The sequence below is a fragment of the Durio zibethinus genome, chromosome 21 (assembly GCF_047325235.1).
Source record: "Durio zibethinus cultivar Kanyao isolate XHJ-2024 chromosome 21, ASM4732523v1, whole genome shotgun sequence".
NCBI lineage: Eukaryota > Viridiplantae > Streptophyta > Magnoliopsida > Malvales > Malvaceae > Durio > Durio zibethinus.
Genome location: NC_143182.1, coordinates 8,285,097 through 8,310,792, shown reverse-complemented (window position 1 = coordinate 8,310,792; position 25,696 = coordinate 8,285,097). Strand labels below are relative to the sequence as shown.

At 33.1% G+C, this 25,696-nt stretch overlaps 4 protein-coding genes across 5 annotated transcripts; 2 read left to right on the top strand and 2 right to left on the bottom strand.

Moving 5' to 3' along the window:
• Nucleotides 1–5,457: 5,457 nt before the first annotated feature.
• Nucleotides 5,458–7,579, top strand: LOC111305381 (alcohol dehydrogenase 1-like). The gene is made up of 7 exons (XM_022902868.2): nt 5,458–5,857; nt 5,941–6,023; nt 6,149–6,224; nt 6,350–6,411; nt 6,541–6,636; nt 6,842–7,003; nt 7,106–7,579. Exons 1-7 carry the CDS (start codon nt 5,686–5,688, stop codon nt 7,220–7,222), a joined length of 768 nt encoding a protein of 255 aa, XP_022758603.2. The 5' UTR covers nt 5,458–5,685; the 3' UTR covers nt 7,223–7,579.
• Nucleotides 7,580–9,309: 1,730 nt separating this feature from the next.
• LOC111306154 (uncharacterized) lies at nt 9,310–13,507 on the top strand. The gene is made up of 2 exons (XM_022904059.2): nt 9,310–12,336; nt 12,739–13,507. Exons 1-2 carry the CDS (start codon nt 9,393–9,395, stop codon nt 13,230–13,232), a joined length of 3,438 nt encoding a protein of 1,145 aa, XP_022759794.2. The 5' UTR covers nt 9,310–9,392; the 3' UTR covers nt 13,233–13,507.
• Nucleotides 13,508–14,772: 1,265 nt separating this feature from the next.
• LOC111306457 (B3 domain-containing transcription factor ABI3-like) lies at nt 14,773–18,701 on the bottom strand. Of its 2 annotated transcripts, none has more exons than XM_089750316.1 (6): nt 16,279–18,701; nt 16,031–16,123; nt 15,810–15,910; nt 15,609–15,661; nt 15,426–15,502; nt 14,773–15,332 (listed from the first exon to the last, which is right to left on the bottom strand). In XM_089750316.1, the coding sequence occupies exons 1-6, from the start codon at nt 18,022–18,024 to the stop codon at nt 15,183–15,185; spliced, it is 2,220 nt and encodes a 739-aa protein (XP_089606442.1). In that variant the 5' UTR covers nt 18,025–18,701; the 3' UTR covers nt 14,773–15,182. The 2 variants fall into 2 exon arrangements, with proteins under 2 accessions (XP_089606442.1, XP_089606443.1); XM_089750317.1 differs by having other exon boundaries at nt 15,057–15,332; nt 15,609–15,655.
• Nucleotides 18,702–22,045: 3,344 nt separating this feature from the next.
• On the bottom strand, nt 22,046–22,619 carry LOC149512848 (defensin-like protein 37). The gene is made up of 2 exons (XM_089750980.1): nt 22,509–22,619; nt 22,046–22,410 (listed from the first exon to the last, which is right to left on the bottom strand). The coding sequence occupies exons 1-2, from the start codon at nt 22,603–22,605 to the stop codon at nt 22,241–22,243; spliced, it is 267 nt and encodes an 88-aa protein (XP_089607106.1). The 5' UTR covers nt 22,606–22,619; the 3' UTR covers nt 22,046–22,240.
• Nucleotides 22,620–25,696: the final 3,077 nt, after the last annotated feature.

The following is a 25,696-nucleotide window of genomic DNA, read 5'->3' as shown; positions in this document are numbered from 1 at the left end:
CTCATAATCTGTGTGTTTTTTTAGGCTTGATTAGGGTTTGTATTTATAAGGTTTTGATCCAAAGAACCTTAATCCAGAAAGGATTTTGATTCTCTTTAAACTTTCCCTTCAAATTTTAGGTTTAACTCAACCTTTTTAATCCACACACATAGTAAACTTAATCACTAATTTTTTTTCTTTTTTTTATTTTTAATTAATAGAAACAAGTAGAACTCCAAACAGATTAGGGTGTCTATACTTACTTTCACCAATCAACAAAATATTTATATATATCTACCTTCACATTGAATCACATGTAAAGAGAAAAGAAAATAGTGGTTTTTGATAAATCATCTATCTTTTATATATAAAAGTGTGAATTCAAAAAATGTTAATAGTAATAAACCTAAATATTTCTATAAAATTTTAAATTTTAATTCCAAAAGTGTTAAAAATAATTAGCTAAAACATTATTAGTAAATGTTTTTATAAATTTTAATTTAAATGAAAAATTTTTATTATTAGACTTTTTTATGATTAGACTAATAACAACATATTAAGCTTTATATCCCATACTCTGGGGGTTAGCCATATGAAAAATCAAATAAGAAAATTAAGTTAGGTTATAATTTGAATTTCTTGTGCTATTAATTTCTATCAACAATCACATTTTCATCTAATTTCTTAAATATCATATCGTTTTGTATTACTTGCATTCATATCTTATGTGGTCTACTTATAAATTTTTTATCTTTTTTAAATTTAGAGACTCAATTCTCCTAACAAATGCATAGCTAGGCTTATGTTTCACATGTCCAAACTATCACAAATGACTCTCTCTCATATTCTTTTCAATTCATATTACCCTTAATTTTTTTTGAATTTTTTATTTTATCTTTTTTAGTCTTACCACACATCCATCTAAGCATCCTTATCTTTGCCACGTTCATTTTTTTCTCTTGTTGTTTCTTAATAGCATAATACTTAGTTTCATATAGTAATTTAGGCCTTATAGTTGTTTTATATAACTTTGCTTTTAATTTTAAAAGCATGTTGTGATCACATAATACATCCGACATACTTTGCCACCTCACCTATTTTACTTGAATCCTGTGTTTGACATCTACTTTTATCTCAATATCACTTTGAATAATTGATCCCAAATATCAAAACTGACTATTTTTTGGTACTTCCTCACCATCCAACTTAACACATTAGTACCAATTTTTTTGTGGTTACTAAACTTGCGTTTCATATATTCAGTTTTAAATCTACTCAATTTAAAACCTTGAGACTCCAATGCACTCCTTTATAATTCTAATTTCATGTTAAGGGTATCATAGGTTTTAACAACTATGACTATATTGTCGACAAATAACATACACCATGGCACTTTATTTTATATATGTCCAATAAGCTCGTTTATAACTAATATAGAAAGGAAATGATTTAGTGCTGAGCCTTGATATAATCCTAAGGTAATAAGGAAGCTATTTGTCATGCATTTAATCATTCTCACATTCGTTTTCACTCTTTCATACATATTTTTAACTATATTTAAGTAATTTAAAGGGACTTCTTTCTTCATTAAGGCCCACCAAAACATAAAGCACCTCTCAAATAACTCTATCGTATGCTTTCTCTAAGTTAATAAATATTATATGTATATATTTCTTTTTCACTCGAAAATCTTCCAATAAAAGTTTTAAAAGGTGGATCACCTCTATTGCAGAGCATTTTGGTATAAATCAAAATTAGTTTTCAGAAATAATGATCTTATATTGCAACCTACATTCAATTACTCTCTTCCAAAATTTTATAGTATGACTCATAAGTTTTATTCTTCGATAGTTTGAAAGTCTTGTATATTACCTTTATTTTTGTATAAAGGCACAAGACTGCTCTTCTTCCATTCTTTTAGCATATTTTGGGTGTGCCTAGTTTTGTTGAAAAAATTCGTCAACCATCTTATTCTTATTTCATTAAAGCATTTTCAAACTTTAATCGGGATTCCATTTGATATCATTAGACTAAAAAGTGCTAAAATTGATTGGCTCAAATACCCTTAATGAAATATTTAATTTTAAAAATATTAAAAATGATTGATTAAAATACTATTAGTAATTTTTTTTTTATAAATTTTAATTTAAATGACTTTTTTATTATTGGACTCCTTTTTTTATAAGTAGAATGATTTTTCATATAAAATGAAAATACAAATAGAACGAAATCAAAACTTAATGTGCATAGAAATAAAACAATTATGTGAAATTTGTTTATTTAATTTGTTTATTTAGTTGTTGTAATAACAATTGTATATGTAGCTTATGTTGATGAATGAATTCATTAAAAATAATTATAATTAAGTCATTGAAGCATATTTGTTTGTTATTTTTATTTTTTGCCTTTCAATTTTTTTTATTTTAATATACCTAGTAAATATTTTTATAAATTTTAATTTAAACTAATTTTTTTATTATTAGACTTTTTTTATAATTAGACTAAAAAAGTCCTAAAAATGATTAACTAAAATATCGTCAATAAAATATTTAAGTTCAAAAATATTACAAGTAATTAATTAAACTATCTAGTAACTTTTTTTATAAATTTTAATTTAATGACTTTTTTTTATTATTAGACTCATTTTTTATAAGTTAAATGATTTTTCACATAAAATGAAAATACAAATAGAATGAAATCAAAGCTTAGCATGCGTAAAAATAAAACAATTGCTTGAAGTTTGTTTATTTAGTTGTTATAAAAACAATTGTATATCTAATTTATGCTAATAAATAAATTCATTAAAGATAATCATAATTAAGTCATTAATGCATATGTGTTTTTTATTTCTATTTTTTACCTTTTGATTTTTTGTTTTAATATATTAACTATACATGTTTGTTAATGATTTTATTATTTATATGTTTTATGAGTTGATCATTTGATTATGGATAACATAATTAAATCTTTTTAGTATTTATTATTATTATCATAATATAAAATAAAAATGATCTTATATAAGAATTGAAACTACACTTTCTTAAGAGCATCCATTATTAAATAAGTGACCACACGAATTTGATTAATGAAGACTACAAATATGTTATAAATTTTCAAAAGATTAATTACTAAAATTACATCAAGAAGTTACCAAAATTTTATTAATAGTTACCAAAATTATATTTTAATTTATCAAACTAATATCGAAAGTTATCAAAATTATATTATAAGTTACCAAAATTGTATCGAAAGTTACTAAAATTATATCGAAGGTTGCCAAAATTATATTATAAGTTACCAAAAATTTTATCAAAAGTTATCAAAATTAAAATTTTATTAAAGTTATCAAATTTTATTTAAATTACATCAAATTTAAAATTAAATTTTAGTATTTATTATTATTATTATTATCATAATAAAAAAAATTATCTTGTATTAGAATTAAAACTACACTTTCTTACGAAAATTCATTATTAATATAAGACAACACAAATTTTATCAATGATTACTAAAAATATATCATAAGTTCTTAGAAGATTAATTACTAAATTACATCAAGAGTTTACCAATATTTTGTCAATAGTTATTAAAATTATATTGTAAGTTATCAAATTAATATAAAAAGTTACCAAAATTTTATTAAAAGTTATTAAAATCAAAATTATATAAAAAGTTATTAAATTTTAGTTATATTATATCAAAATCAAAGTAAATTATTAGTATTTATCATTATTATCATAATATAAAAAATTACTTATTAAAATAAATTTTAAAAAATATGAATTAAACCTGGGTTAGCATATATAAAAACTAGTGGGCTAGCAAACAATTGCAGGGTTTTCGTAGTTATAGATATTAGTATCTGTTTTACGTAACGTACGAGTCACATAAGGAAAGCTTTGACGCTGTTTGAAAAGGTGAACGGGGAGGTGTTTTCACAGTCATTCGCGGCTCTTTTACAAAGCTCCTGAGCGTCTTCCACCACAAACAAGGCTGTTGTCTTCCTTTAGTTCTTCAGCCAAGTCTACCATGTCGATTACTGCTGGTCTTGTTATTCGCTGCAAAGGTACATTAATTTCATTCCTTTGAAAGTGAGCTTTTCTGGTTTTTCAGGTTAATAGATATCTCTCCTCATTTTGAACTCGAGTTTCTGGTTGAATTTATCTGTTTCGCAAAAGTTTTCTGGTTTGTTGGTTAATGTTATCCTAGAAATGGCTAATGAATTTTACACGAGCATTACCATGAGTTTTAAGATATATCAAAGGAAATGGATCCTGAAATGGGCATCATTTATGTTTTTCTTAAATTCTAATTATAGTTGATAGTTTTGTGTTTGCAGCAGCTGTTGCATGGGAAGCGGGGAAGCCATTGGTGATTCAGCAAGTGGAAGTTGCTCCACCACAGGCCATGGAAGTGAGGATCAAAATCAAATATACCTCACTTTGTCACACTGATCTCTACTTTTGGGAAGCCAAGGTGTGTAATTTTCAACCGAATCCTATGATGCATCTTAAATATCTTGTTTTGGCCCTTTTTTCGCTTTAATAATTTCTTCCAAGGAATCATAATTTATCCAAATAGATTCTACATTCTGAAAATGTATTCATCACATGTTTGAGGTTTAGAATTTAAAAAAATCTGATTCTGTAAGGTCTTATCAATTTCCTACGTGGGAAAACTAAAAGAGACCTTTCAGTTTCAATCTTAATTTTTGTGATTGAGAAAACCTTTGGTTTGAAAAGCTGTTTCTTGGTTCACGTGACGAGCGATATGCCAACATGTCTTCTCGCCTTTTATAAAATATCTCTAGGAGTCATTGAATATCACGAATTCACAATTCAGGGCCTTATTTTATGCTACATGTCTTTTCAGTTTTTACTCTTCCCTTCTGGTAATTGTGGTTTTCAAAAATAAAATCTGCCTACGTAACTATCTGGTGCTGGTGTGAGTTTCTCACTGATTCATATTCCTTTTTTTTTTAGCAATTTTAATTAGTGAAAAAGATTTTTGGTTTGGATTTTTACAGGGCCAGTCGCCATTGTTTCCTCGAATATTTGGCCATGAAGCAGGCGGGTATGCTATAGACTTTTATTTTTATAAGCAATTGAATTCACAATATCATTACATAACAGTATTGAAATTTTGGTTCTTCATGAAATAAATGTTAACTACGGCAATTAGCGAATCTATGTATATTAAATCAACTTTGGATAATAAAGCTGCAAGTGACATAATTTGGAATTAGAACTTTCCATTTTGTTTCCCCCGTTTTGGAAATTGACTTAAAGCCTTAATCTGTTATTTGAAATCCATTATCGTATTAAAAAAAAGCAATAATTAGTAGGGGAAATTTGATAATAAGCAAAATTGTGTTACATATGCAACTTTCAAAATAATTCAAATGCAATGCGGGCACTGAAAGTAAACTAAAACCTGAACTACATTGAGGAACTAACTAAGCAATTCACATACTATTAATCCAATTTGGGACGACTTGATTGATTTTATTTTTTCCTTGCAATTGTTTGTTTGACTGAGTTTTATGTTAACAGGATTGTGGAGAGTGTAGGGGAAGGTGTAACAGGCCTTGAGGTTGGAGATCATGTGCTTACAGTGTTCACAGGGGAGTGTGGAGAATGTTCTCATTGCAAGTCTGAGGAAAGCAATCTGTGTAACCTGCTGAGGATTAATACAGACAGAGGTGTCATGCTTAATGATGGAAAGTCTAGGTTTTCAATCAATGGAACACCAATAAATCACTTTGTTGGCACATCAACTTTTAGTGAGTATACAGTCGTTCACTCAGGCTGTCTTGCAAAGATCAATCCATTGGCACCTTTGAACAAAGTCTGTGTCCTCAGTTGTGGCATCTCAACAGGTTGTTTTCACTATAGTAATTGCCATTTCTTCATTGCTGTAAAAACCTCTACTGAATGAAATTATTGGTTTTCAAAATTTCAGGATTGGGTGCTACTCTAAATGTGGCAAAACCCAAAAAGGGTGCCTCAGTAGCTATCTTTGGATTGGGAGCTGTTGGACTAGCAGTAAGTAAAGTTTCCTAAAAGTTTTTAGAAGTTCATTTAACTTACACCAAGTTTTCTAAACTGGAACAGGAAGAAGTGGGAAAAAATAAAAGAATAAAAACTTGTTTTTCATATTTCTTTGGTAGGCTGCAGAAGGTGCAAGAATTGCTGGAGCATCTAGAATTATAGGGGTGGATGTCAATCCTAGAAAGTTCGAGGAAGGTAGTACATGTTGCTTTTGGCTATTCAATTCTGTTTCTAGACTTAGAAGTATAAATAATCGATGGAATAATGACCCTAACTTCTTTCTTTCCATCTCTCTGTATGTTCCATAATGTTGATGCTAGCCAAGAAGTTTGGAGTAACAGAATTTGTGAACCCCAAGGACTATGACAAGCCAGTTCAAGAGGTCAAATTTTCATCTCTTCTATGTCAATTCACCCTGGTTCATTTCAATTTACACACACTTATCTGCATCCTTTTTCAGACATCATCAATATCAGTTTGCAGAAACTTTTTTTTTTTTAAATCTTTACAGGTTATTGCTGAGATGACCAACGGTGGGGTTGACAGGAGCGTTGAATGCACTGGCAACATTAGCGCCATGATTTCAGCTTTTGAATGTGTCCATGATGTATGTGTCTAAACCTCATGTAACAACGCAGCTTGTCTAAATGACATTCGCTTGATTCATGGTTGGCAAATGCTGTTTATCTGTCATAGACTTGACAAGCTGTTCAGTCTCTAGCTTGTTCAAATGAATAGACTTCATAACTTCCAGTAGTTAAGTCATGTTATCATATTTGTCCTTGCCTCGGATTAATTTCATGATTATGCAGGGGTGGGGTGCGGCTGTTCTTGTTGGAGTGCCTAGCAAGGAAGCAATGTTCATGACCAGGCCCATCAATGTGCTTAACGAAAGGACATTGAAAGGAACTTTCTTTGGAAACTACAAACCCCGGACTGATCTCCCATCTGTTGTTGATATGTACATGAACAAGGTACTTGACAATTTTGTTGTCTGCATTTACAATCTAATTTTAGGTTTTGCTTCTCACAAGCGCAGGCCATTTACTGTAAATTATTGATGGTTTTTCATGCAGAAGCTGGAGTTGGATAAATTTATAACTCATCAAGTCCCTTTCTCGGAGATTAACAAGGCATTTGAGCTCATGGTTAAGGGAGAGGGTTTGCGGTGCATTATTAGTTTGGAAGACTAGGATTGTGTTGCCCACTTGCAATATCAATCTAGCTTGTTCAATACAAGGGTACAAGTTTCTATCGAGACTAGCTTTTCTGTACTTCAATTATGAAGAATTTGAAGGCGAACCTTCGTTCTGAAAAAAAAATGTGACTAATAAATATATCAAAATTTGCGTAGTTTTTTATTGTAATTTGACTGTTAAAACTCAAAATTGTTATTAGTTGAAATTCTTTCGGTTGTCTCCGTTGTAAGTGTCAAGAATCCTGATATTTCCTGTCCACCGAGGGAAAGAGTCCACATACAGATTAGCCCTGCCCAGATACTGAAGCTTTGGGTGGACTTGGACTTGTAGAAGCCCAACCAAAAATTGTGGGTTCTTGACTTCTTGATTTGATTTTTTAATGTGGCTGCTTTAGCTTACAAAGAAGCTATTAAAAGTGGAGTTAGTTGGCTATTATTTTAATCAGGTCTTTGACAAAACAGAACAAAACGTGTTTAGATTCCCTGGAGGGGAGATTTCCGAGGTCACCACCTTGAGCTCTGGGCTCTGCCTCAGCATTTTGAATCCCTTAAGCCTGAATGCCGTTAGCCAGTCTCACATTTTTTCTTTATTTTGATTTAATAATATAATACTAGGGTTAAAAGTTTGCAGTTGGAGCAGGTTTTAAGTCAGGCTAATGGTTGAACACAATGTGTTCATTCACATGGGTTTAGTCTCAGAGTTAGGAACATTATTCAGGTTTTGAACGTTTCTTGGTTTATACTGACATAATGATCGTCTTGGTGAGAAGTGGAAAAGAGTCTTCTGGTTGAAGGATGTGTTCTTGAGTTTAATGCGACCATTAAAATCTTCTCTTGTTCATGAACAAACTAGATAATATGATCAAATTTTTTTTCTATCTACTTGCTAGGATTTCATTATATAATTTCCCGGTGTTGATAATGGTCTCTGCTTTTCAACTGAACACACTTGTTAATAAATTTCCTGTTTAACTGAGTCGATTTCAAGGCTAATAAGTAATATGTCTGGTCGGACTATATTCGGATTTAAATCAATAAGACAATCAAGGTGAACTACATTCGTTGAGTTCAAGTAATTAAAATCTAGAGGACCCTGACCATTTGCTCCTTCAGCAAGACATATACCCGGCACAAGCATTGGTTTTGGTTAACACGCAAGGCCAGCTAAAGTTAGGAAACAAAAAGTACTGTAGCAATTAGCAAGTTGAAGGGATATAAATTAAGCACATAATTTATTTGAAGAAAAACAGGACAGTGAACAGAGCAAATGCCAATGGTTGGAAAACCGATTGCAATTAATCTCCATTGAGGCATTGACATCAAGGTTGATTACTAGGTTGGTTGGCTGAGGACAAATAGAAGATGATGCATCTGTATAGACTTCTTACACTGATTATAATTAAATATAGATTATGCTTTGCATCCATTTTTTCTTTTTCCAAAAACAAAAGATGATGCTGATCTTGTTAATCGTGTACCATAAATTGCTTTATGTTATACTATAATTTTGGCGATAGTCATCTGTTTGAGGAATGAGAAATCCCAGGTTAAGAATCATGGCTGGAGAGGAGAACAGCTGTCCAAAAGAGGTAGTTGGGTGATTTGTTTTAGCATTGTTAGGAAGGGATTGGAGAATCCTTCACAGAAAAAGTTTCATGGAGATTTTTCAATGATGGTAAACACAATGGAAACAGCATTCATGAAATTTTGAGATCAATTTTTCTTCTTTGAGATAAAAGGAAAAGAATCAAAGCTGCTTGACTGCCCTCAAAGGTTTGGCTCAATTATCAAGAATAAACCAGCCCATTCTACTAATCATTCTGAGGAAAACAATGCAAAAACACATGGTGTATCTGCTCATGAGTAATCCAACAAAACATAGTCAAATGTAAAAGATTAAAAGATTACAAGCAAAGAACAGAACCCCGAGGTGAAGGTAGTGATGGTGGTGTGGTTCCAAACCTTTAAAGCATTCTTTATCTACCTTTTTTTCTTGCCTGCAAAGCAACCATAGTATTAGACTAGTAGTAATAGTAATAGACTAATTTAACTAGAAGCTCAAGTAGAGTAAGTTTTAGATAAGCAAAAGGGGAGAGAGAGTGAGAGAGACAGTGAGACCCAATGCAAAACCAAGAAGACTGGTTTGGGATTTGAGGCAGTCGTCAATGCCAATGCCGATGACGATGCCGAGGCAGTCCAAAAACTACAAGCAGAAGCCAATGCCAAGGCAATCTTCTACCACTCACCGCTACTATCACCTTCTACCACTCTTCCTCTTTACACTTCTACCATATGCTGTTTCTGCAGCAAATAATGAAGTTATTGCACTACGATCTTGGCTTCACAGTTCCCCTTCACCTCCTTCAGCACTCTCCAACTGGCATCCTTCAGACCCCAACCCATGTAGCTGGTCTTACATCACTTGTTCTACCAAAAACTTTGTCATTGAAATCAATATCCAGTTTATTGAGTTAGCTCTTCCCTTCCCTGCCAATCTTTCGTCCCTTCCTTCCCTCCAAAAGCTTGTCATTTCTGGTGCTAATCTCACTGGAACAATCCCACCTAATATTGGAGACTGCATGCAACTAACCGTTATTGATGTCAGCTCAAACAGTCTTGTTGGTAGTATTCCTTTAAGTATTGGGAAGCTCCAAAATCTACAGGACTTGATTTTAAATTCCAACCAGTTCACTGGGGAGATCCCAGCAGAGATTGGTGAATGCAGCAGCCTTAAGAATCTCCTCATATTTGATAACTATTTAAGTGGGAATCTTCCGGTTGAACTTGGTAGATTGTTAAATCTGGAAGTTATACGTGCTGGAGGGAACAAGGGCATTGTAGGAAAAATTCCAGAAGAGCTCGGAGACTGCCAGAACCTGAAGGTGCTGGGTCTTGCTGATACTAAAATTTCTGGTTCAATTCCTGTTTCACTAGGTAAGCTAAGCAAACTTCAAAGTCTATCAGTATATACAACTATGCTTTCAGGTGAGGTTCCACCACACATTGGCAACTGTTCAGAGCTTGTGGACTTGTATCTGTATGAGAATGATCTCTCTGGGTCACTTCCACCACAGTTGGGTAAGCTCCAGAAGCTGGAGAAGTTGTTGCTGTGGCAAAACAACTTTGATGGGAGTATTCCTGAGGAAATAGGAAACTGCAAAAGCTTGGTAACTGTTGACCTTTCCTTAAATTATTTTTCTGGTAGCATACCTCAGTCATTTGGAAACCTCTCAAATCTTCAAGAGCTCATGCTTAGTAACAACAACATCACCGGCACTATTCCACCAGTTCTATCTAATGCCACAAGCCTAATGCAGTTACAGCTTGATACTAATCAGATATCAGGCTCTATTCCAGCAGAGCTTGGGATGTTAACGAAGCTGACAGTCTACTTTGCATGGCAGAACAAACTTGAAGGAAGCATTCCACCAGCGTTGGCTGGTTGCAGGAGCCTCGAGGCTCTAGATTTATCACACAATGCACTCACTGGTAGCTTGCCATCCAGTTTATTTCACCTTCAAAATCTAACAAAGCTTCTCTTAATTTCTAATGACATTTCGGGCATGATCCCTCTGGAGATTGGTAATTGCAGTTCCCTTGTCAGAGTCCGGCTTGTTAATAACAGAATCAGTGGAGGGATCCCTAAAGAGATTGGGTCCCTCGACAACCTCAGTTTCCTTGATCTGTCTGAAAACCGTCTTGGTGGCTCGGTGCCAGATGAGATAGGTAACTGCACTCAGTTGCAGATGTTGAACCTGAGCAACAACACCATTGAAGGTTCTTTGCCTATTTCTTTATCTTCTCTTATGAGACTTCAGGTATTGGATGTTTCTGTTAATCGGTTTAAGGGACAGATTCCCCAGAGTTTTGGCCAACTTACTTCACTTAATAGACTTATCATTAGCAGAAACTCTCTCTCTGGAGCAATCCCCTCCTCTCTTGGTCATTGTTTAAATCTTCAGTTGCTTGATCTTAGCAACAATGCACTATCTGGCACAATTCCAGAGGAATTGTTTGACATTCAAGCTCTTGATATTGCTCTGAATCTAAGCTGGAATGCACTATCTGGGGTAATCCCACCTCAAATTTCTGCACTGAACAAGCTATCCATATTGGACCTTTCACACAACAAGCTTGAAGGTGACCTTGTAGCACTTTCTGGGCTTGACAATCTTGTTTCTCTGAACATCTCCTACAACAATTTCACTGGCTATCTTCCAGATAGCAAGTTGTTTAGACAGTTATCAGCAACAGAATTGGCAGGAAACCAAGGGCTATGTTCTAAGGGCCACGAGTCATGCTTCCTCAGCAATGCTTCAGCAACTGGTACGCAAAGTGATAGTGGTTTCAGACGGTCACAAAAACTTAAAATAGCTATTGCACTGCTTGTTACCTTGACCATTGCATTAGCAATCTTTGGGGCTTTTGCGGTCTTTAGAGCTAGGAAGATGATAGGAGATGATAATGATTCTGAGATCGGAGGGGATTCATGGCCTTGGCAATTCACTCCATTCCAGAAGTTGAACTTCACAGTTGATCAAGTTTTGAAATGTTTGGTGGAAGCCAATGTAGTTGGCAAGGGTTGTTCAGGGATTGTTTATCGTGCAGAACTTGAAAATGGGGAAATCATTGCTGTAAAGAAGCTTTGGCCAACGACAATGGCAGCAGGATATGATTGTCATAATGACAAAACTGGAATAGGTGGAGTTCGTGATTCCTTCTCTGCTGAGGTAAAAACTCTTGGTTCAATCCGTCACAAAAACATAGTCAGGTTCTTAGGATGCTGTTGGAACCGAAGCACAAGATTGCTTATGTATGATTACATGGAAAATGGAAGTTTGGGTAGTCTTCTTCATGATCGCAGTGGTAGCTGCTTAGAATGGGAACTTAGATATCGAATTGTCTTGGGGGCAGCTCAAGGTTTGGCTTACGTACACCATGACTGCGTTCCTCCCATTGTTCACAGGGATATTAAGGCCAACAACATTCTCATTGGTCCCCAGTTTGAACCATATATTGCTGATTTTGGACTTGCCAAGCTTGTTGATAATGGAGATTTTGCTAGGTCTTCTAGCACGGTTGCTGGCTCCTATGGTTACATTGCTCCAGGTTAGTTCAAAATTTCTTTCAGATCAGAATTATCACCTAGCAAAGAAGGAAATTTTCATTTTCTCAAGAACATGCGATAATTGTCAACAGATATGAAAAATGAAATTTTTTGTACTCATAAACTTTGCAAGCACTGATTGCAGAATAAAATATTTACTAACCCATATATCATGACCAAATTAACTAATGCTGGCATAGTGTGTACACATTCTTATATACTGCACAATACGTGATATGATAAACATGTATGGTTTCACTTTATTTTTATCTTTCTCAGTTCTCTCATTATTTTCCTATTTCATTCTAGGAATTGTGTCCTGTTTGTGATGTTTCACCAACTTATGAATATCACTAATTTCACAGTGGCAAGTCTCATGTTGTTTTATATTTGGTGGATTGCAGAGTATGGCTATATGATGAAAATAACAGAAAAAAGTGATGTGTATAGCTATGGAGTTGTTGTGTTAGAAGTGCTAACAGGAAAGCAGCCAATTGATCCAACCATACAGGATGGACTCCACATTGTAGATTGGGTCAGACTGAAAAGAGGAGGAATTGAAGTGCTAGATCCCGGCTTACAAGCTAGGCCTGAATCCGAGATTGAGGAAATGTTGCAGACCTTAGGGGTGGCTTTGCTCTGCGTAAATCCTTCCCCTGATGATAGGCCTACCATGAAAGATGTAGCAGCAATGCTAAAGGAAATAAAGCAGGAGAGGGAGGAGTGTATGAAAACCAGCATGGTTCTCAACGGCTCTTGGGAATGTAATCATCAAGGAAACAGCAAGCCTCCACCATCAATGATACAAAACTCATATCCCCAAAGCAGCAGTACAAGCTTTTCTGCATCTTCATTGCTATACTCATCTGCTTCCAATGCTAAACCAGCTTCCAAATAGTCAGTACTCGGTAAGAATAACTTTATTTACCAGGCAGTTATGTTTTAGATACAAAGAAATTCACTCCACCCTAGTTCAGCTGCAAAACTCTTTTTAGTATTTTAGTTATTTTTTCCCCATTTTGGTTGAAAACTGTGGTTTCTATATGTAAAGTTTGCAATAAGTGATTGAAATTCAGCAAAAGAAAGATATGTTTTCAAGATGAATCAAAAGATCATGGAAGAAGATTATATAAATAAATCATGACATATAACTTGTAAGGGGTAAATTTTCATAAATCATGGGATGGAAGAAAAAGTTTTAATGAAGTTACTCATTCAACAAGTTCCATTGTCTGGAAAGAAGGGTACTTTACAGCAACCATGGAAAGAAGGGTACTTTACAGCAACCACAACCACTATTTTAATTCACTTTCCAGTTTTCTCCGCTGACGCAAAACAGAAAAAGAACATAGTCAAATGATGTAAGAACTCAGAAGTGTGACCTTAAATCAATGAGGGAACCAAACTATGTACTAATAGTTAGAAGTACTTTGAACAGAAAGATGATGTTAGTTCATTAACGTTATAGAAAAATTTCTAGCATTTTCGCCTGAAGTTGTCATCATATTTTGTTCATAATCACTGAATAAATTGAAAATAATCAAGAAATACACCTCTTTCAAAACTTCATAGCCAGTTTGATGTGATGTCCTGTGCCTCCTCGAGCGGCAGAAAAGTGAAGTTATTTTCTACTAATAAACTGACCCTGCTTTTGATTATTGAGTGAATTTAGATAATTTAATCTGGTTGTTGTCTTATTATAAAAAGAAAAAGGATTTTATTATTATTATTATTATTATTGTTGTTATTATTATTATCTCTTACTGAATATCGTCGTGACTTTTGAGGCTGCTTGTCTGCCTAATTAGGGTGACATAAGAGGACTTTGGGTCATCTTGGTCATAGCAAAATAAAGCCCAAACAAATGGATCTCAGTCTTCCCTTCAGTTGGTGCAAAGCCATAAAAAATCATTCGGATCCATAGTTTGATAAGAAAGAAAGCAGAAAAATCATGGAAGAATATATAATAAATATTGTCATGACCTATCAAAAGTAAAAATGAAAAAAATAAAGGAAATATTTTAAGAAGTGAAAGAAAATATATAAGCTCAAATTTGTATTAATCTTTTTTCTAGCTACGTAATTGGGTAGGAACTGATCCAAATGGGTTCTATATATGATTTGAATTGGTCTGCTCGGTCTATCTGAATTAGTTGTCTACATTTCCTGACACCTTAAATGCACGGCCAAATCATTTGGATGGCTTCTTTTTTCCCAGTTATATATTTACTTCTCAACCTTTTTCCATCCGTCGAGGTTTGTACAAACTGATTTGATAGACGCGAATTGTGCAAAAACATCTGATATGATCAGACGCAGCAACCCAACAGACAATATACTGGGAAAAGCTCTTTCATATATTCACGTTCGATATAGGAAAAGCTAATAAACCCAATACGAGACTGTGGGTACTGTTAATAGCAGTAGTATAATTTTTGTAAACAAACTCTGTAATAGTATTAGCGTGAAGTAAAGACTGCACTTTAACAACATACACGTTGGAAAATCCGTAGTACATATATCAGAGAAATCAAGAGAGGGGTGGGTCAGATCAGTGGAACTGTGATTCCTATTACTCTCCTATAGCCAACCACAGTAAAAAGCCTTTAACGTAATGTCGCCCAAAACTCCTTAATTGTCTCGGCAGTTGGGATTCCAACGCTAGCATTTTGACGGGAAACCAATGTGGCAGGACAGATCAGAATCCTATCCAAGGGGATCCAAAAAGATGATCTTTGACCGCCCACTTGTCCATTCATTTTCATGCATGAAGGAAATGTGGCAATGGTTTGTTGAGGTACGCAACATCTTTGTGTTTTTTTCTTTTTCTTTTTCTTTTTAATTTCCCCTAGTACTTTATTGTTTGTGTGATAGGTGACGACGACGAACCATTAATGGCAGCAGCTGGAGAATTTGCAAGCTGGTTTTTCTGCGATTTTGCAGGCCTTTTGGTCTCCCATTTTGGTCCTGATTGCCGTACCTTCACTCCTCGTATCAACTGTAATGAGGTGCATTTGCTTTATTTTTCATAAGATATCCTTTAAAAATTAGTAGGAAAAAGAAAAGGAAGAAGTTCAGAGAATGTACATACATATTTGCCACATTTCACGTCTGAGTATATGACTATGAAATCTCCTTCCTGGAGTCCATTTGTTCTCACGAAATGCCCTGAAATAAAAATATAAAAAATAGTTGAATATTAGCATATAGTAAAATAAATGCTAGAAACCTTTTAATAATAATAATAATAAAAGAAAACTCTAATATGTTGCACCTGTATTTTCAAGGAGATACATCCTGCTTTTGTTGTTTGGCCAGAATCTGAAACTCCATAAAGAGAAAGAAGAATAACAAAGGCAGTGGAAAAAAAGGTGATTTAGAACTGATGTGAGGAAGAGAAATAAGGAAATCATATTAAAAAAGTATATATATATATATATATATATATGCATTATTAAGTTAAATTTCAAAATACCTATAGCGCATGTTCCAAACACGAGACGTTCCTATGTCTTCCATGGCAATGGAGATCCCGTCTCTTGCTTCTAGTTCTGGGAGATGGGTTTCTGCTTCTTTCTGTTTCCGTTCCAACAACAAAAGAATTGTAATCATTAGAAAAACTCAAAATTATCATATATAGAAATTAATGCTTACATATATTCTCTGAAATGTGGTAAGAGGTGGAAGAGAGAGTACCTTTGGCAGCACTATTCTTCCAAGATTGCCCACATCGCTCTGCTTCAACACTTTTTGCAAAAGAAACCGCAGATTCTTCTCAGGTTTCCATCCCTAAAACACTCCCAAAAATGCAAACATCATCTTTAATTACATATCTACATTTAATGTTCTTTCTTAATCATGCATCAGTATTACAAAACCCAAAAAGTAATGAAACTGATCATCACAATAAAAAAAAAAAGATGATCGTAGATCAAAGAACCTACCTGCCATCTATCTGATGCCACCTGCCGCTGATAAGTCTGCTCTTGCATGACTGGTCGATCCACAGGATGCACCATAGCAACCTCACTGGGCAGAACCTGAGGGTTTGAAGCTACACCGCCAGCAACCGATGGCCAATACACCCAGTTTCCGGGGTTGGCTTGGGCTGCCACCACACAGTTATCGTTCACGAGCCTTGCATGTTGGTCAAGGCTCTGATTTTGGTGCTGGCTTTGTTGATTACTGTGATGAATTTGATTTCTATGGTGTGATGCAAACCTTTTCTGCCTAGCCATCCTCTTCTTTCTTGCCTCTTTTGTAACTGATGAGCCTAACCTTACTAACCTTTGGTCGTTATTGTGCCCGTGGACATATTGATACTGATATTGATTCCCATATACAGGAAAAACAGATGGCTGAGGAGGAGCTGGATGGAGATTACTGTCAGGAAATGAGTTGTATCGAGAAGCAAAAGCAAATTGTGAAGCTGGCCATGTTTGAGCCGATTCCAGCATTTGATAATCGATTGGAGGCTGGTAAGGATGGCTATTAATATTAGGAGCTCCATTTACAAACAGGTCACCCATATACCCTACCATTGGTGCAAAACCTGGCACCACCGCTGCTGCCGGCTCGGTTACATATGCTGCTTGTGGCATCCAGGGTGGCTGAGAAAAACAAGAGTTTGATTCAGATGGTGGGAGAGAATTGCAATTCAGGTTTGGGTTTAAGGTAGGGTTTGGAATAGGGTTAGGGTTTTGAAAACGGTCATGGTATTGATAGGGAAGATCAAGTTTATTACTGGAAGGTGATTCTTTGATGCGTCTTTTTTGCAGATGATTAGTTTGAACCCATTCAAGAATAAGCTTCAACAACTGCTTCATGGCCTCTTTTCCTCCACCCAAACGCCTGGCAGCACACTCTATGGTAGCTTTCTTGATTTTAACTCTCCTCAAGTCCTCTGCCGAAACAGTCTCTTTGTTTGTCTTTAGCCACTCTAAGAACACCATGGCTAAATCATCTGAAGCTTTCTCTTCTTGGGTCTGATCTTCAGTTTTACTATATATCATTTGTGCTTCTTGCTCCAGCTGTTGCGACTGTTCCTGCTGTGGCTTTTGCTCTTTCTGAAACTCTTCTAGCCCAGTATCGTCATGGTGAAATATAGAAGATGGATCGAAAAAATCATTGTTATCAAGCAGATCCATGCACCCAAGATTCTCCATAACATCCATACAATCAACACCACCATCCATGACATTATGATCTGGCGGCTGAAGAATCTCCATGGAGGTGGTGGAAGATAACGCTGCTGGTGTTCCATCCACCAGATCATGTTGATTATGATTATGATGACGATGTTGATGTTGATGACAATAACCATTGTTCTTTCTCTCCACATCTTCATCAGCATTTGACTTCAAAACTGCCCAAGAAGCCGCGGAAGAAGAAGACGATGCCGTAGAAGCAGAAGAACATGCAATGGCCTTAACAGGTGCCCGAGTCGACGAAGAAGACGAGGAAGAAGACATGCAAGGGAAATCAGGAAGAGGAGGGAAATCGCCATAGAAAATTGAAGCATCGTTAACATCAAGAAAGTCATCTTGCTGTTCATGGTCAAGCCAGATCTCTCTTTCTTCAGTACCCATCCCTCTTTCCATCTCAACAGCATCAAACTCTGAAGGGTTTGCTTCATTTCTATCCCCTGCATGCAGATCTTCACCTCGCAGCTGTTGTTGTTTACTTTTCATTTCAGATACTATTTCTCTTTTTTCCCCTTTTTTTGTTCCAAAAAAAATTAAAAATATGCAACTTGAAACCCTTTTGAGTACTAGATATAGAGAGAGAGAGAGAAAATAAATAGTTAAAAGGGGAGAGTTTTCTGTGTACTGATAAGTGCAAGGAGAGATTGTATCTAATTAAGGAAGCAAAAGAGTGAAAAAGGGCCCGCTTTGGGTATCTGAACCTCAACAGAGCGAAGCAACTGAAAGCATCTGATTCTATGATTCTATCGAAATAAATAAACAATTACCCCAAATTACCGTCAAAGAAACCGACCATCACCCTTCACTAAACTATGATTAATTACTAATAAATTCTACCATTATTAGAGGCTCCGATCAAACAATTCTTTACAACAATAACACCAAAGAAGAAGAAAACATCAACACCCAATTAAACTACAGGAAACCAATACACTATCGGCTGCCAATGAACATATATAGCAGCGAAAGGAAAAGAAAATATTAATAAGAACCGGGAAGCCAAGCGAGAAGACCTTGTGATGATGAAGAGACCATTTTTGAAGACACCCACATGTGCAAAACCTCTGAAAGTTAAAGCACCCATGTGTAGGTTGCGGTTTGTTCCAGAGGAAGTTTCAATTGTATTTCTAACTCCTTTTTCTCTTTGTTTTGCTTTTGAAGATAAGTTCAGATCGTTTTTTGGGCTTATATATTATAGACAACGGACTTTAATTGGGAGAGAAGGGGACAGTTTTTGAGAGAGAGATCAAAAGGAAAAAGAAAAAACAACAACAAAACAACAAAAACAAAACCTCGTGCCGCTACTTTCTCAGTTCCTCACTCCGGATTTTGTGCAATCAGCTATGCGTTCCCTCTTGAATGGTGCCTAGCAGCGGTGCCTCAGCCTTCAAGTGCAAAATTGAATAGCAAGTGGTTGACACTATACCCCTTTTTTTTTTTTTTTTCAGTTTTCTAGTTCTTTGCTCTTTTCTAATCATGCCCCAGTTTGCAATTATGACTCTTCTTCTAATGCAATTCATTCATTTTTCTCATTTTAAATAAATTACTAGTACTCTTAGTTTTGCTTAATTATTCCACACTTTGAGGTGTGAGACATGATCAGAGACGTGTCTAAAGTTTAAAGCATTTAGAACTACTAAGATTGAAAGATACAAAATTTAAAGAAGAAAAAATTTCATGAATACTCTAAAATTTTTTTGGTACATATTTTTTAAGAAATTAGTAAACTTATAAGTGATTCTTAGTTGAATAAGTGATTTTTAAATGAATGATTATTTAATTATGTATATAAAGAATAATGTATTTGATAATATTAACAATAATATAATTATATTTTATTTAAAATATGAGAATTTTTACTATTATAATAAAATAATATATTATTTTAACATTCTATCTATAATCTCTTGTATGTATTATAAATGAACATTCTAAATTATGATCTGCCACTAGACATGATTCAAAATTTACTGCTATCTTTTGTATACAGAAAAAAAATTTTGCATAAATTATTGTGGTTCACTGGAATCTCTTTTCTTAAATAAAAAGAAGTGGAGAACTTTTATATAATAATAATAATAATAATAAGTGATTCTTTCGATAAAGCTGTTACGGTACAATTTAGACAACATCTAAATATGTTTCAATCAATGAATTTAGTGAAAAATTTTTAATTTTAGAAACTTAATTTCATTAAGTTCTAATAAAAATTATCATAGATGTATTATCCTTTGAAAACAAACATCTCAATAAGCTCATATAAATCGCACTTTAATTCTTAACTATTAAATGTGAGAGAATTTTTTAATATTTTTATATGAAATTATAAATAAAATTATAATAATTAAATATTATATTCATATAAAAATAATAAATTAATCAAATAAATAAATTAACTATATCAAATCAATATTTAATTAAATAAATTCAACATAAAATTAAATTAAAACTCATACATAATAAAATTTAAGTCTAAATATCAATATCAAAATCCATTGACCGGCCAAAGCCTCAACGGCACCCTGTAGGCTTTTATTAAAACCTTTATATGTTATATTAAGTACTGATGTGGGAAAATGAATTCCTAGAAATCGTATTTCGTATGTATAGTACTTTAATCTCAATACATATATTTTGCCGACGTAATGAAGTTAGTGCCGTCAAATTCAAAACAAAAAAAAAAAAAAAAGAACCTATATACATATGATACATTAATTCAACAGCAAGTTTTAGTTAAATGAAAATTTGGGTTGAGACAATCAAAATTGTTAAAGAAAACTCTGGAAGCTCCGAAGTCTGACCAATGAGAGAAGAGGTTTCTTTTGTCTCTCCCAACAAATTTTCAGAGAAAAAAAAAAGGACAGACTGGAAGAGGATGTATTGGGTTTTTCAGGATTCGTGGGCGAAGCGGCGGAGGTCTCAAATTGCAGCTACGTGTCAATGCAAAACTGACGTAACCTTAGCCTTTATTGTTTTTTTTACTCGGCCAATAGTAAAATCCAAACTGAAGGTGGTATGTTTCGAATTCTGACCGACTTGCAGGGCATGCCACGTGTACTCTGACTCATCTTTGTTTCTTGGGGATTGGATTATTACTGAAAGCTAAGGACTGATGGAGGAGTTTTACTTAGATTTTACGATTTAAAATATGATATAAAAATAAAATATAAAATATAAAAATATAAAATTATAATAATATTATATATAAATTTAATAAAATAAAAAATTATATTTTATATTTTTATCTCATCATAAATTATATGATTTATAAATTTTATATAAAATATGATATCAATATATAAATTTTAATATTTTGTATAATATAAATATTCGAATCGTTACATTTACTTGGGGCGTTGGGTGTTTTCGCCTCCGTCCGTATGCAACTGCAAGCTGACAATATTTATTTTGTTTTGTTATGCAAGATATTCACGTGGCAACGGGGGCCATGGACGACTTCATGTGCAATTATGGGATGATATGTCAAATGTTGTTTCATCTCCGACTTTGGACTATATTGTCCATCTATTCCTATATAAAATATCCTTATTATTTGTCATTTTGTTGATGGACATTGACATATGACATTTAAAAAGATTTTTTTTATGCTTATAAAGTAAGCATATAAATTTTGTTTGATGAGGACTCCATTTCTCTATTTGTTTTATAATGCACTTGCATAAAATCATTCAAAATACATTTAAATGATGTCTAATATAAAATTTGATATTTATTAATTAAATTGAATTAAAATTTTTTAATAATTATACTTTAATTTTTTTAAAATTATATATATTTATTTTTAAATTACGATGATATCATTAAAAGATATTGACAATTTGGAAAGTAGTACATTTTTTATTTAATGATTATTAATATACATTAATACACACTACTGTCTAAGATAGTTGTAATTTTAACAAGCATGGAATCCTATACAACTAATACACATGCAACATAACTCTCCCATGTAGTAGAGCTAATCATAGGAACTTGACTTGTGAAAGTTTGTGTAGAAAACTAAAAATATCAGCTATATTTGAGGACTTAAATTCTTCAATAATCTAAAAAAAAAAAAAATTTTTAAATACTAACTAGTGAATGATATTGACTCGGTTAAAGTCCCTTTGATACTAGAAATTGAAAATATTGAATCACCCAAAATTTTATTCGAGTAAAATTATGAAAAAGAATTTATATAATTAACAATGAGAATCAATTTTAGTAAGTTGTATTGTTGATTTGTACGCATATGAATATGGGTTCTTTCCAACTAAATCAAAAGAATCACATTAGTGAAGTTCTTTGGGCCCATATCTGATCATGGGTGACAAAGGTCAAATGTGATGAAAATCCACATTAATTGGGATTGTCAAAGAGATCAGGTTGGACAAATTCGGTGCCAGCCAACCTGCCTTAGGACCTGCCTGAGATCGCGTTGGCGTTTCGGTGAGAATCATGAATAATCAAACTACTATCAAATAATTCATCCAAAAAAAAATGCTAACCAAAGTTTCATCAAAGAAACTTTCATAAAAATAACAGTATATATGAAAAGCCACATGTGTTGATCTATTTCTTCTTTTGTCAAATTCTGAATTCAAATGCAGAATTATTATTGAGAGAGAAATAGGGGACGATCTCAAAGCCATGATGTGAAGCTAGTTTGAAGTTGTAATCCCAGCAGGTTGGTAGGGGGCGGCTACGTGTATTTGCACAGACAAAATGGTGGAGCAATTGGATTCAATGTTTTGCAAAATCCTCCCAAAGGAAATCCACTGGTGAGGCAGTACTTATTGCAATCTTTGAACTGTGAACATGGCCCCATCACTGCTTGCCATTCCTTTGGACGATCTGCTGCACTGGTTTTCTCTGGAACCCAAATCATAAAAAGAAAAAGAAATAAAAATTATGTATATTTATTTAATGATAAACTTGATGTATATACAGTATGGGTAAGGATGTTTCACCTATGTTGAAGAAGATGGCCAAGCATAGAAGACCAAGAAAGAAGAAGCACTTTGGGGGAAGAGAAGGAACACCCATTCTATTTCTGCCAAGTTTCATACTCTCACTTGTAACTCCAGCTTGCTACCTATTAGTTTGATATTGGATGGGAGTGCCAATTAATACTCCCAAATCCCTTTCCTTATACATAAATTGGTTCAATTTTTATTTGATTTTGGAATTTTCAATTGTGGGTATAGGTCATCATCATAGTCAAATTACCAGCATATTTTTTTATGCTATTGGCCTCTCAATTTCACTTTTTTTTTTAATCCATAATCATTTTTATACACTCAAAAATAGAGATGTCAATTTTATCTATATTCAATGAAGAATTCAATTTTTCATTTGAACGAGGATAAAAATATGTATTATATTATGGGTATAAGGATAGAAATAGATATAATTTTAAATTTTTATTGGGTATGAGAATAATGACAGGTAATAGAGTATCTACCCTATACCTGTACCCATTTTTTATATATATTTAGTAAATATATTTTTTATTAAATAATATAAATTATTATGCTAGATTAATTAGAATTAATATATTTTATTGAAAAAATATATGTTAGTAAAAAATTATTTAAATATACAAGATAAAATAAAAAAATATTAAAAAATAAAAATTATTTTTTATTTTTTTAAAAGTTACGAGCATGAGAATTACACGTACTCATTAAATATTCGTGTAAATAAAAATAAAGATAAATTTAAAATATTTATTAGTATAGGTACATAAATGAATATAATATAAAAATCCGAAAATAAAGATAAGAATGCTCCACCCTACCTATTAACATCCCTACTCCAAAAAAATTATTGTCTGTTTTCAACTTTCAAACTCCAAAAATTTTAAAATGGATTTTCTTTTGATTTTGAAAGATAAATTATGAAGCACAGCTAACATAAATAAAATATAAAAAAGTTAGCTTAATTTAAGGAAAATGTCATCCCTTATACAAAGCTTTTTTTGCGGAACTTTAACTGAAGTAATGCAAAACATTATCAATTTGGAGAAACTTTAAGCAAAGAAGTTTGACTGAATAAGTCTACAACCTCGTCTAAAGATGGAGGACTGCAATAATGGAAGGTTTTCCCTTCTTTTTTTTTTTGTGTGTGTGTTCTTTTTTTGTATGGTTAATGCTATCATACACGACATCCAACTTTGTAGAACATTTTTAGTGGTTCAATATTTTATTACTCCTATATAGTAACTTTCAACGGTGGTTGAATAAATCCATTGAAAGTTATATCCGCTGTTGCTTTTTGAAAATGAATGGAAATGAAACAGAAGCTAGTCAACATTTGCTTTCAGGATTTTTTTTTTCCCTTGTTTTGAAATTGGGATTTAAAAAAAAAAAAGGGAAGGGACTGTATTGGTTGGTTTTTATGCGAGGATTGCAAGGCAAAGCTCTCCGTTAAGTTGTCGAATAGTCAGAAAAGATAAACTCTTCTGATTTGGAAAGAATAAAACAAGAAGAAAGAGAAACCCTCAAGAGACACACACACACACACACACACACAAACATATATATATATATATAATGTAATATATATTAAAAATTTAGAGGAAAATTAGTTTATTATGATTCGAGTATTTTATTTATTTTAGGTTATGGACATGTAAATGATCGCAAAGGAAATGAAAAGGGTGGATTCAGGCTCTAGCTAGTACAGCAACAGGCCAGAGTTGAATTTCGAAATCCCATGCACACACCTCCCTTTGGAAATCCTTTGCTAGTACAGGCTTCGTTACAGTCGGGAAATGCTGAACAGGGTCCCAAGCAAGCTGGTGTGTTCAAAGCACCCGCTGTCCATGCCACTGAACGAAAAAAAAAAAGAAAAGAAAACTTATCAGTGAATATATATGCTACAGAAATAATCAAACACTCGAATTTGGGATAGAGAGATTGTTTACCTAAATTCCATAGTAAAACCAAACATATTATTCCCAGAATTTGTTGAACTAGAGGTGCAAATTTTCCTCTTGTCATTCTCCCTCTGCTGAAAAAAACAATTCCTGTATTTTCAATTGTGTATTTTGCAATTTATACAACAAAGTGTCCTAAATATAAAAGGGATTATCCCTGAGTAACGAAAGAACCAAGCTAAAAATAGTATGTAATCCCTAATTATGGTAATTAGGGATTACATACTATTTTAATTTTTTCTGTCAATTTCTTTCCTTTTTTGGGGGGGGTGGGGGGAGATAGACAATTGAATTTGATTATGTATTATTCATCTTGCCATTTAGCATATATAAGAGCTATTATTGCATGCAATTAAATATGTTGTTTGTGATGAATAGTTTTATTTAATTATATATTTGGAATACATAAAATTATTATATATATATATATATATTTATACAAGGTGATGTTTTATTTTTATGACATTTTAAAACATCCCCTTGAATGAGTGCTTTCAACAAGACGTAAAATTTCCTCCAATAAAGATTGTGAACTAATCTAATATAAATACGTAAAATCAAAGTTTTGTTAAAAAATTTATTATATGTGAGTAATCTATAATATTAACATGTGATTGGTCTTGAAAAATTATTACGTGTCTTTTAATAAATTTATTTTATGGGATACATTTTTATTTCAAGAAATAATTCTTTTAAAATAATTAAATACAATTATTATTCACTTCTAAATAAATAATATTCTTGCCTTGAATAAATATGTAATTGTTAATTACTTTAAATCATTATCAATTAAATTAATTAATTAGGCAAAGTGAAAACAAACAAATAAATCATAGCCCAAATCACAAATATATATATATGTATGTATCTAGATCATTATGAATTATGATGAACCAAAACCAAGACCATGGGAGATTGTAACAAAATGTCAAAAACAGATCTTCAGTTGAGATCCACATGAGTAGGAAGGAAGAGTAGACAGAGGAGAGAGGAGTGAAGAAATTGATCCTGTTGAGCGAGGAAGACTATATGATAGGCTTTATTTCTCTAATTTCAAACCCAAAGTTTAATCCCTAGATATGGTTTTGGACCTTTTTGACCAAATTTGGGCCAAATTCAGGTAACTTTTAATCTCTTCTACATAGAAATCAGCAATGAATTTGAACTTGGAGGTCCAGATCCTTTTTTGCAAGATCTAGTTCCCAGGGGCCCCAAAAG